Source organism: Drosophila persimilis, unplaced genomic scaffold (genome assembly GCF_003286085.1).
Source record: "Drosophila persimilis strain 14011-0111.01,24,50 unplaced genomic scaffold, DperRS2 tig00000000-arrow-pilon, whole genome shotgun sequence".
NCBI lineage: Eukaryota > Metazoa > Arthropoda > Insecta > Diptera > Drosophilidae > Drosophila > Drosophila persimilis.
In genome coordinates this window covers 8984940-8995882 of record NW_020825288.1, presented here as the reverse complement: position 1 = coordinate 8995882, position 10943 = coordinate 8984940, and the positions used below count along the sequence as shown (strand labels likewise).

At 49.9% G+C, this 10943-nt stretch overlaps 4 protein-coding genes across 4 annotated transcripts; 2 read left to right on the top strand and 2 right to left on the bottom strand.

The window, feature by feature from the left end:
• The first annotated feature begins 951 nt into the window (after positions 1 to 951).
• LOC6587210 (cilia- and flagella-associated protein 58) lies at positions 952 to 4017 on the top strand. Its single transcript, XM_002012987.2, has 4 exons — positions 952 to 1595; positions 1662 to 2279; positions 2344 to 2660; positions 2722 to 4017. Exons 1-4 carry the CDS (start codon positions 1087 to 1089, stop codon positions 3942 to 3944), a joined length of 2667 nt encoding a protein of 888 aa, XP_002013023.2. The 5' UTR covers positions 952 to 1086; the 3' UTR covers positions 3945 to 4017.
• Positions 3991 to 7007, bottom strand: LOC6587374 (cilia- and flagella-associated protein 58). Its single transcript, XM_026984271.1, has 7 exons — positions 6845 to 7007; positions 6567 to 6786; positions 6222 to 6511; positions 5718 to 6166; positions 5344 to 5660; positions 4323 to 5284; positions 3991 to 4266 (listed from the first exon to the last, which is right to left on the bottom strand). Exons 1-7 carry the CDS (start codon positions 6935 to 6937, stop codon positions 3991 to 3993), a joined length of 2607 nt encoding a protein of 868 aa, XP_026840072.1. The 5' UTR covers positions 6938 to 7007.
• Positions 7008 to 7133: 126 nt separating this feature from the next.
• LOC6587368 (palmitoyltransferase ZDHHC16) lies at positions 7134 to 8796 on the bottom strand. The gene is made up of 6 exons (XM_002012985.2): positions 8713 to 8796; positions 8508 to 8655; positions 8139 to 8448; positions 7867 to 8078; positions 7466 to 7791; positions 7134 to 7409 (listed from the first exon to the last, which is right to left on the bottom strand). Exons 1-6 carry the CDS (start codon positions 8754 to 8756, stop codon positions 7304 to 7306), a joined length of 1146 nt encoding a protein of 381 aa, XP_002013021.1. The 5' UTR covers positions 8757 to 8796; the 3' UTR covers positions 7134 to 7303.
• A 389-nt stretch (positions 8797 to 9185) lies between these two features.
• LOC6587365 (NKAP family protein CG6066) lies at positions 9186 to 10830 on the top strand. Its single transcript, XM_002012984.2, has one exon. The coding sequence runs from the start codon at positions 9219 to 9221 to the stop codon at positions 10710 to 10712; it is 1494 nt and encodes a 497-aa protein (XP_002013020.1). The 5' UTR covers positions 9186 to 9218; the 3' UTR covers positions 10713 to 10830.
• Positions 10831 to 10943: the final 113 nt, after the last annotated feature.

The following is a 10943-nucleotide window of genomic DNA, read 5'->3' as shown; positions in this document are numbered from 1 at the left end:
GGCATATTGTATGGTTGTCGTGTAATCCGTAATCTGTATCTGTGTGTAATCGGAATATGGAATCCTTAAATTTCAAAAGTATTTCAAAACAATAAATAGTAACCGTGTATCCAGTATCCAGTACCACAAAAGATACATATATACAATACAATATATATATATTTTCTGATCCAAACTTGTATAAAACAAAACAACAAAAAAAAGTGTAACAAAACGAAATAATCTGTAAACATCTCTGTTTAAGAAATATATGCAATTTTATGCTTAAATAAAATCAAAAAGGAAAAATCGTTTTTATTGTGTTGTGGAGCACATTTGTGCCTCCAAGTTTTGAGCAGTTTTCATTATAAGAATACTACATACAAAAACAATATACATATTGTTTACAGGACGAGGCTTAACTCGAAGCGTGCCCACCGCTGTTTTAGATCTATAAGATCTTCAAAAATGGAATACCCATTGCCATAAACCTAACGATATGATTAAGGATACATATTGTAAGGTTAGGTGAAGGTTACCTAACCTAACATATTGTGAGGTTAGAGCAGTAGTCTTTTGGTCGAGGATCGCGGACACGTACAAGTAAAAGTCTCACTAGAAAAGAGCGGTGGAAAGCTAAGCTAAGTCACACTGGAAGAGACACAGAGAGAGAGAAAGATTTCGAGGCGTGAGAATCAAACCTATTTTCTGCATTCTGACTGTCAACATCGATTGTAATAATATTTGGGAATCTAGTAGATGAGAGTCTTCAAAAGTTGTACATGCCAAGAATTATCTCTCAGGATTTCAGGTCATCATCTTTCTGGACTTAGAAATAATTATCTTGGGCTAAAAGGATAACCGCTAAGCAGGGTAACATCCCTCAAGAGGTCTAGTAGACCTCTCTGAATACATCAGAATCATGTAGTTGGTATTGATTTAGTTTGAATTCATTCATTACACTATTCGTTTCAATTGCAAGGGGAGCTTCTTTTTCCCTTCTTACACACACACACCCCACCCACACCCTTTCGTTGCGTTGCACCTTTTGTGCATTCAATTCGTCCATTTCTTTGATTTGGTTTCCACCCCGTTCATTGTCGAGAAATGTCCGCCCGAAAGCGCAATGCTTCCAAAAACCGGTCTACCAAAGCCGTCGTCCCGGAAGAGCCAGAGGTGCCATTGGAAGAGCTGTTTCCGGACAAACTGGAGGTCGCGCAGCTCGACCTAATTGAAGATCTAGACGAGGGATTCTTTGCCACATCCTACCAGCTTGTGCAGCACCTGTCGGCGCGGCAAAACTCCGTGGCGTCCAAGGTCAAACGATATGTGGATATTCTGGCGAGGATCCATTCCCGGTACGTCAGTGAAGTGGAAAACGGCGTGGCCATGCACGTGAAGGTGGTGATGGCAGACGAGAAGCTGGACCTGGCCCTGCGGACAACGGCCATATCGGAGGCGATGATGGAGAAGCTGCGTGAGGCCCTGGCCGACTCCTGGCGGACCACGGACGCAGTGAAGCATCGGGAGGCCCTCATGCAGGATCAACTATCGACGCTCGTTCAAGGCGCACCACGTCTCACAAGGGCCGAGGCCCAGGAGAATCGTCTCAGTCAGTAGGTTAACTGAAACATATCCAAGAGGAGTGTCCTTTCTAAGGATTCTCCTTGTGCGATTTTCAGGAAGGAGACCCGCATCCGTGGCATGGTCTACAGAGAACGCGACCGTGTGGCAGGTGAATTGAAGGATTATCAGAAACGTTTGGAACTGAATCGCATTTACTCCGAAACTCTGGACTCGGTGATCCAGTCGCTGCGCGAGACCATCGCTGGCCAGCAGATTCGCCTCAAGATATTGGAGTCCGACAGCTTCAAGCTTATATCCAAGCATCGCAAGGACTGCGAGGTCTACGAGGAAAGAATTATGTCAGTGCAGAAGGAACTGGATGCAGCCCTGCAGACCCTGCATATATTAAAGTACATCGAAAAGGAAAAGTCCGAAGTGATGGCCATGAACGACAGGCTCAAGTTGACCAATGAACGTCTCTCCCGCGAGAACTATACGGTGAGCAGGACATTCCACCACAAGCAGGAGGAGAAGAACCGTCTGGTGATGAACCTCAAGCTGTCGGAGGACATGAACAATGCCCTTCGCCGGGACAATGAAGAGCTGGAGGCCTATCGGCGCAACGTTGATCGCGATCTGAAAAAGAAAACCGACGATGCTGTGCTGCTGGAACGTCGCTTCATTCAGCTTGTCAAAAAGAACTCCGACTTGAATGATCAGATCATAGTTAAAGAGTAAGTCTCCTCTTCCAGGGTGGATACCACCCTAATGACCCTCCCTTCCTCACTCTGTTGGCAGCAACGAGATCAAAGCCATGGAGAAGAAGCAATCAATAACGATGGCCAAGCTGGATGAGATTACCCAGCAGAAGGACGACATTAACCGCGCCCGGGGCAAGCTACAACTGGAGATTGGTCGCATTAATGATGTGGTCGCCGGACTACGCCATGGAATGGCCTCTATTCGTTCTCAACTTCAGGATGTGAATGTCGACCTCTTGCGGGCCAACAAGAAGCTGGACGAGAAGGAACTGACGGTGCAGAGGATTACCCGGGAGAAGCGAGAGCTGGCCGTGGAGATCAATGAAGCGCACAAGAAGATCGAGAGCATAGAAGGTGAGGCATTTAAGTGACTTCCGGGATCTTAGGAACCCATTAAAACCTCCTCCTTTCGTAGAGACGCTGCAGATAAAGACCGAGCGACTGGAGTTTATCCAAGAAGAGCTGCAGCGCAAGCATCAGGATTTCATGAATGCCAAGAAGCAAATGGAGATCGCCCACTCGGAACGGGTGATGCTGCTCAAAACGATGGACCTGTGCACGCGCGATCGTCAGATACTGCAGGCCACTGTGACCCGGCTGACGCACCAGATCAACCAGCTGTCTGGCACGGTGGCCTCGAACGAGAAGGAGATCTCCTCGCTGAGTAATCAGATCGATCACCTGAAGAGCACCGTAAAGCAGAAGCAGAACGAGATCCACGGGAAAGACCGGCTGCTGGCCAACACGCGCGTCGATCTGCACGAAATGAAGATCCGGTTCGAGCAGGCACAGCACACGATAGACGAGGACGAGAAGCGCTTCAAGCAAATCTCCTGCTCCCTGGACGAGGTGAACAAGGAGAAGAGCTTGGTGGGCCTGCAGATGGTGAGGCGCAACGACGAGGTGCGGCTGCTGCGCGAGAAGGAGGCCATCATGCAGTCGGCCATCGACAGGGGCACGTCGCAGTACAATCAGCGGCTGGAGGACATTCGCCTGCTCAAAATGGAGATTGTGAACTTGCGAATGTCCCACCAGTGCATGCAGCGGGAGGTGGGCAACAGGGCGGCCATGCGTCAGGATGTGGTGCGACTGGAGCGACAGCTCATGCAGGAGCGCGTACGTATCTCTGCCTTCACATCGGAGATGGCCAGTCCCTTGCACATTCATCGCTGGCGCGTGATACTCGGCAAGGACCCCCGACGCTACGAGCTCATACGCAAGATCCAGGCCCTGCTCAAGCAGAACATGCGCCTCAATGTGGAACGCCTGAATATGGCCAACAAGCTGCAAGATTCGGAGCGATTGTTCGAGACCTTCAAGGCGCGCATCAAGCACATGCCGGATCCCAGTGTCCGGGAGAAGCTCTGCACCCAGCAGCGCATCAATCGTCAGCAGAGAAACCAGTTGCGGGTCATCAAGGCCGAGCTGATAATCAACGAGATCGATCTGAAGAGCCGCGACTGTCTCATCAAGGAGTGCCAGACCAAAATGAAGCAACAGGGCCAGAGCCAAGCAAGTCTTGAAACCGTCCACAAGCGCTGCCTGGAGAAGTACACGGAGCAGTACTACGCCGAGAAATCCTCCGTTTCCGCCTACGGCGACTGCAAGAAAAGAAAACTGAGTGCCGATGGCAGCTGAGGTTTTATTGTGTGTGCTCCAGCCGGCTCCAGCTCGTAACTCGTGATTAAATCAAGGTGGTGACCATCTTAAAGCCCGCTCCTAGTGTTCGTGGCAGCTGTGGGGGCGCCGAGTAGCAATGGGCCTGCATTTGCTCTAGGAGCTGGCGTTCTTCCAGCAGCTTTTGCTTGCGTTTCTTCTCCTCCAGCAGCTGTGTCTTGGTTAGCGCCAGATTGAGGCGCATTTCCTCCAGCTTCACGACATTGGACTTCTCGTCCGCCTCCTTGACACTCAGCTCTGCCTTGAGAACCCTCAGCTTACGCTCCTTGGCAGATAGCGTGGCCTGAAAGGAAAGATTTAAGGGATTAAGGATAGATTCCAGTGGAGTTTCCCACCCACCTTGACGCTGTTCAACTCCGCTCGCACCTTGTGGCTGGGCAGCTTCAGCATAAACTCTTTCAGGGCCGCATACAGCTGCTGGGCCTCGTTGAGGGCCCGCTCATGCTCCAGGGCGGCCACGTTTTGGGAGAGCAGCTGCTTGCGCAGGATTCGAATGCGTTCGAGCAGATCCATTTTCTCGGGATCCTTGCCGCTGAGCAGACGCCAGCGGTGCACATTCATCGGCGTGACCATTTCGTCCTGCAGGGCGCGAGCCTTGATGCGCTCCTGATTGAGCATGCGATGCATTTGCAGCAGCTCCTGCCGCAAGTCGGCTGCACTCTCGCGATCGGCACGCAGCACATCGCGTTCGGTGCGTAAATTCTTGATCTCCACGCCCATCAGCCGCATATCGTCCTGGCACTGGCCGCACTGACGCTCCGCCTGGTCGTAGACTGTCTGCAGGTTTTCCAACGTGTGCTTCAGTCGATCGTACTCCTCGTTGCGCTTGGTTAGTGCCGCACTAATGGCATTCTTCTCGTTCATCAGGTTGTCCACATCCTTGCGCAGGCGCGACAATCGCTGCTCGTCCTCCTGCAGTGACTTGGCATGGCGATCGTTCTCCTTCCGCTTGTCCAGCAGCTCGGCCTTGGTGTGCTGCTGCCCCAGCTGCGCCTGTCGCACCTCGTTCCGCAGCAGTCGGCGCTCCTTCTCCATGCGATCGATCTGCAGCTGCAGCTTGTTCAGCTCCCCATCCCGATAGGAGATCTTTCCCTTTAGCTTCTCTATGTGCGACTGCAGATTGACCAGCTGGTCGCGAAGTTTCTGTCGATCATCGTCGGCCAGCTGGAGATTCCGCTGCAGACTCTGCCGCTCGTTGGCCAAGACGTCGTGCTGCTGCTGAAACTTGGAACACTTGGCCTCCAGATCGCTAATAGTGCGCTTTAGTTCGATCTCGTAGTTCTCCTTCAACCGCATTTCGTCTGAACAGAGGGGAAGCATGTCTTAGAAGCAAATAAGGACAGATTGGGACAACATTTACTCTGCAAGGCATCCAGCTTATCAATCCAGTGTTGGATTTCATCCATCTTCTTGGTCTTCTCCTTCTTCAACTTGTTGGCGTCCTCGTTGAGCTTCTTCAGCCTGATGTCCATGGTGGTGATGGTGTCCGTTAGGGCGCGCACCTCGTGCTGTGACTCCTGATGCTGGGCGGTGATCTGCTCCAGCTGTTGATGCTCCGCCTGCAAGTCCCTGCGCAAAACATCCCGCTCCTTGGTGAGATTCTCGTTGTGCTTCTCAAAGTGATGGACCACCCGACGCATCGACTCCAGCTCCTTGTCCTGGGTTCCCAACTGTGTTCTGTGTAGCAATAGCAGTAGAGTGTGTTAGATGCATTTTGAAAACCCTGGCACTTACTTGAGGCGTATGTTCTCTTCTTCCACCTCTCGCTTGGACTCGTCCAGGCCTGCGTATTTCCGGGCAATGGTTTCCTGTGACTTGGCCAGCTTCCCATTTTCCTGCCGCACTTTGATCAGCTCATCCTCCCGCACCTTTAGCAGGTTAATGCGCTGGTTCAGGGCTCGCTTGTTCTTGTCCCGCTCCTGGACAGCGTACTCCAGATCTACGGTAAGCTTTGCCAACTTGTTGCTCGTCGCATTGTGCTGCGTATTCAAGTGCTCGAGGTTTGTCTTCAGCGACAGAATCTGCAGATTCTGACGGACTTTGACTTTGGTTAGGTGCTCGTTGGCGGACTTCATGTGGGAGATTTGTTCCTGGTACTTGGTCTCATCGCTCTTCATGGTGGCCAGCTCTTTGGCCAGAGCATCGCTCTTTCGCTTCAGATTGCAGGCATCGGTAGAGGTTTCCTAAACGAAGAATAGATTCTGAGGCCGGAAAACAACCTCCCTAGAGTCCACTCACATCCAATAGCTTCACCAATTCCTTGTTCTTGGCTTCCAGTCCCTCTATGGTGCTATCCAGCTCTGCTGTGCAGGACCTCTGCATCTGCAGGCGCTTGTTCAGCTCGTTTATCTCAGCGGTGAGACGCTCCCGTTCCTTGCCATCGTCGCGCTTGCTCATGGCCAGACGCTTCTCATTCAGATGGGCCACCATTTGCTCGGACTCGTCCAGTTTCTCGCGCAGACTCAGCACCTCATCCTGTGCGGACTGTTCCCGTATCTGAGCAGCATCCTTCTGCTTCCAAGCACCCTCTGAAAAAGAGATATAAGTAGAAAGTTCTTCTGTGGCTACACTTGATGCACTCACCTATAACCCCACGCAGCTCTTCAATGGTGGCCATGTCCAGCTTACTCACACGAGCGGCATTCTCCAAACGCCCTTCGAGAGTCTCGATCGTCTTTTGCAGCTCCTGGGCGCGATCCCGCTCCATGCGGAGATCGTTCTTGTACCGGGTGCCACAGATGAGCAGCCGTTGCACATTGTCCGCATTATTGGGAGTGTCCTTTTGCCGCAATGCTTTGGTGGCCTGCAGATTAAAAAGACATAAGATTGAATTTTTGGCTTGGAAGACATTGACACCTCACCTCTGGTATCTTTTCGCCCAGTTCTCGGTAAAAATCATCATCGAAATCATCTGGCACCAGCGGCTCATCTTCAGAGCCCGAACCCTTCGACATCTTCCTGTTTGTGGTTTTCGTCTGTAAAGTTATTGACAAAACCCTTGTCCTGGCAACAAGTTGCCATACCGGCGCACAGAGGCTGCCAGGGGCAACGACAACAGGTTATTTTGTTGATTGGATTTCGTCATTTATTTTAAACAGCTGTGCAAGTGAAGCGTTTGTGCTCTTAGTCGTTATGGAAACAAAAATAATCTATCACTTAAGTTATCTACTATATTTATGGAAACTTTGGAATATCAATTATTAATACACTAGACTACGCGCTGAAGACGGAACACAATTATTTGCATACTGACATTGAACTTAAGAGCAGGAATGCCACTAAATTGACTGTTTTTGACATCACAAAAGTCCCTAAGGACACTACGGCCACTCATCCACGAAGGAAGCATCGTGGACAGTGTGAAAGCTGAGGCCATTGCCCTCGGGCTTGTGCCACGAGGGCAACAGAACTGTGCGCCAAAAGGATCTGCAAGTAGACTCAATGAAAAATCAGTCCGTAGTCGCAGGGACTAAGACTCTCACCTGCCACGCACAAGGCCCAGGAATATTTTCCAGTTCTTTTTGGCTCCGAAATTGTACGGATTTATGTAAATGCGTTGCTCTTTGAGGAAGCGTTTGCGTTCAGCCTCATTGATGTGCGACTCCACGCTTGTCTCGCCGCGGGTGATTAATTTCGCATGCCAGGCGCACAGAGTGCCTAAGGCTATTACCACGGCCACATTGGTGAAGGCCATGAACCACAGGGCCTTTCGCCGGCCAGGCGATGGGGCATCTGTGTCCAGGACAGGCGTGGGCAGATTGTGTACGGCTGGTGGCAGATCAAACTCATCGTACTCATGGGGATGTGTCTACAATGGCATATGGATAAAACGATTATAGATAAAAGATTAAATATTCACTCTACGATTCTTTAATGGAATTACCACTGGAATAATGTGTCCACTGAGGTTAAACTTCACTGGCTGCCCCACTAGGGGCTCGAGCTCTGTCCAATTTTCCCCGTGATCAAGCCAAAGATACTTGTACCCAATCTCCAGGCCGAACAAAATGAGAAATAGGCAACCCAACGTGGTGTAAAGCATATAGAGGAAGAAGTAGCGATGATTTCCATAACCCACACAATTGTTTAGCCAGGCTATGTGGAAAGAGCACACTCAAAGATATCAGGGGATTGGTTGAAAGTTGATATACCTACGGCAGTGGTGATCCATTTTCAGCACACAGCGATTGCACACCGAACAATGATGGGTCCGTGGCGGTTTGGGAGTCACACACTTGCCACACATGGTGACTGCCTCCACCAGCAATACACCCTCAGGCGGATGGCCGGGCGGTGTGATCACAGCCATCACATAGTGGAATATGACATTCAAGAGCAGCCAATTGCCGACGATTAGAACAAATGCCAAGGCCAACTGGCCCTTGGCCAACCAAAATGGGAACCCAATCCAATAGGCAATGCTGACGACGGCAGTGGTCAGACAAGCTACTCCGATCACAAAGAACTGAAAGAGGATACAGCATCAGCATAATGGTTAGCAGTATATGGTTCTATCCTGTGTACCGGTCCCAGGCAGTGGGTGTAGTTGTCCACAACCCAAAAGATGGGTGTCATGCACACATCCGAGGCATAGGAGCTGTTCATATGGGCATTGAAGGTGAGCGAGTGCCAGCAGTGCTTCATGTAGGACCAACGCAGCCGACACGACGAGCTAAAACAATAACAAAACAATTACAAACGGTTCCTCCAGCAAGAAAATGCGACTTACAGCAGCTCCTGCGTGGAGTTGCCACGCCACGTTATCCGCACCATTGCGGGGAGGTTTGTTTATGTGCTCCTACTTTTTTAAATAATTTATAGCATTTTGTATAAACAAAGGCGGTGTAACCGCGGATTTACCAATAAAATATACTGTCCGATCCACAGAAATATACCCAAATATGCTGCCACATTTTAAAAATATACTGTAAATATACCTTGAACCAATTGATTTAATTTGAGCAAAAATCATCTGCATAATGATATAACTAATAAATGTATTAAATTTCAGCTTAAAGGTATATTAAAGAACATGTGGCATAAAAAAATAAATATTTTAAGATCGTTTGTTTTTATCGGTATGTTTTGAAAATAAGACGGTATTTCGGAATATTTCTGAGGGCCAGACGGTATAACCAGCGGTCACATTGTTGTTTTTTTTTTCTCTAAAAAGGTCGAAATATATTTTCACTTTGTTTTGAAAATAAAAAGCAATTTAGTTAATAACAAATTAGAATGCGCTCGCGCACCAGAAGTCGCAGTCCACAAAGACGTCGTGAAAGGCGTGAGGAACGCTCTCGCTCCGACAGAAATGTGAGCAACAAGCCGGTGCGCCGCCGGTCGCCCCATCGCAGGAGCAGGTCCGTTTCCCAGGCACGCTCCCGCTCCGACAGACGAGTGAGCAACAAGCAGGATCGCCGCCCGTCGCCACCTCGCTCTAAGGAGAGGGACAGACTTCGTCGCAATTCACGCTCGCCCCATTCAGGTAGAAAAAATGAACGCGAGCGACGCCGCTCCCAGCAGAAAGTATCAGCACCACGGCGTCGTCGCTCCCGCTCCCGTTCTCTATCATCGAGCAGCTCCTCGAGTGAGACCAGCAGTGAGGGGAGCAGCACCAGCAGCAGTGACCCCAGGTCCAACAGTGCTAGGGTACCGAAACTACCGCCCAAGGCTGTGGATCGCTGGCCCAATGACCGTTTCAGGGAATATAATGAAAAGAGCAAAAATCCCTTCAAAGGTTGGATTTCTGGAGGCAAAAGCTTCATGGACGATCCAGCGGAGCCATCTACCCGATCATCAAACTACAAAGGCCGTGGAGGCGGTGCGCCTTCCTATTCTGACACCAGAGCTGGCGATGCTCGTCGCGAACAACGTGTACGCATTGGCGAGGAGGGCGTACCAGAGGTTTGGAGCAAGAGCCCGACACGGGCTGAGCTAGACGATGTGAAACTTGTGAAGGGCTCCTACGTGGGTCCGAAGAAAAAGAAGAAGAAGAAGGGAAAGGGCAAGAAAAAGGATAAGAAGTCAAAGAAGAAATCCAAAAAGTCAAAGAAGAGAAAGAGCAAGAAAGATTCGAGTTCCTCGGAAACATCTTCATCGGCGTCCAGCTCTGGGAGCAGCGATTCCAGCGATGATAGCTCCTCCAGCGACAGCTCAAGCTCTGAAGGCGAGGACGGGGACGAGTGGCTGGAGAAGACGGCCGAGGGCATTAAAAAACCAAAAAAGAAGTCTTCTGCCTCAAAAAAAGACAAGAAAAACAAAAAGAAGAAGCGCAAGTCTGACAAGGCTGCAAAGTCCAAGAAGTCATCGTCCGGCGGAAGCAAATCACGGTCCAAGGATGGAGGCAACAACGACGAGGATGTGGGTCCATCACTGCGCCCTTCTGGCAGCTTAAACCAAAAGGATTTCGGACGCGCACTGCTGCCAGGAGAAGGAGCCGCCATGGCTGCCTACATAGCCGATGGCAAGCGCATTCCGCGTCGTGGTGAAATCGGCCTCACATCCGATGAGATCGCCAACTTCGAATCCGTGGGTTACGTGATGAGCGGCAGTCGGCACCGACGCATGGAGGCTGTGCGTATCCGCAAGGAGAATCAGCTGTACTCCGCGGACGAGAAGCGGGCCCTGGCTATGTTCAGCAAGGAGGAGCGTCAGAAGCGGGAGAACAAGATACTGTCCCAGTTCAAGGACATGATTCACTCAAAGCTCCAGGCCAAGGACAAAAAGTAGACGTACAGCAACTATTAATCCAAGGAAAAGACGGAAGTTGTAAAAAGAACAAAAACTTATTTTCTTGTAAAAATAATGTAACATTTAAAAATAAAACACCCTGTTCCATCCGCTGAAACTTTGGTATTTTGTATTTTGCCATCGTATGGTCACACTGCCGTATTGCTGAAAACGTGGGGTTAAAAAACTCAGCAAAAAAAGTGTCCTAATTTAATTGATTTATAATAAAAT

Coding starts and splice junctions, on each gene's coding strand:
- LOC6587210 (XM_002012987.2), top strand. CDS start 1,087: ATGTCCGCCCGAAAGCGCAATGCTTCCAAAAACCGGTCTACCAAAGCC. Junction 2,280..2,343: donor GATCAGATCATAGTTAAAGA/GTAAGTCTCCTC, acceptor CTCTGTTGGCAG/CAACGAGATCAAAGCCATGG. Junction 2,661..2,721: donor GAAGATCGAGAGCATAGAAG/GTGAGGCATTTA, acceptor CTCCTTTCGTAG/AGACGCTGCAGATAAAGACC.
- LOC6587368 (XM_002012985.2), bottom strand. CDS start 8,756: ATGGTGCGGATAACGTGGCGTGGCAACTCCACGCAGGAGCTGCT. Junction 8,656..8,712: donor AACTCCACGCAGGAGCTGCT/GTAAGTCGCATT, acceptor TTATTGTTTTAG/CTCGTCGTGTCGGCTGCGTT. Junction 8,449..8,507: donor ACACCCACTGCCTGGGACCG/GTACACAGGATA, acceptor ATCCTCTTTCAG/TTCTTTGTGATCGGAGTAGC.
- LOC6587365 (XM_002012984.2), top strand. CDS start 9,219: ATGCGCTCGCGCACCAGAAGTCGCAGTCCACAAAGACGTCGTGAAAGG.
- LOC6587374 (XM_026984271.1), bottom strand. CDS start 6,937: ATGTCGAAGGGTTCGGGCTCTGAAGATGAGCCGCTGGTGCCAGATGAT. Junction 6,787..6,844: donor TGGGCGAAAAGATACCAGAG/GTGAGGTGTCAA, acceptor TTTAATCTGCAG/GCCACCAAAGCATTGCGGCA. Junction 4,267..4,322: donor CGGAGTTGAACAGCGTCAAG/GTGGGTGGGAAA, acceptor CTTTCCTTTCAG/GCCACGCTATCTGCCAAGGA.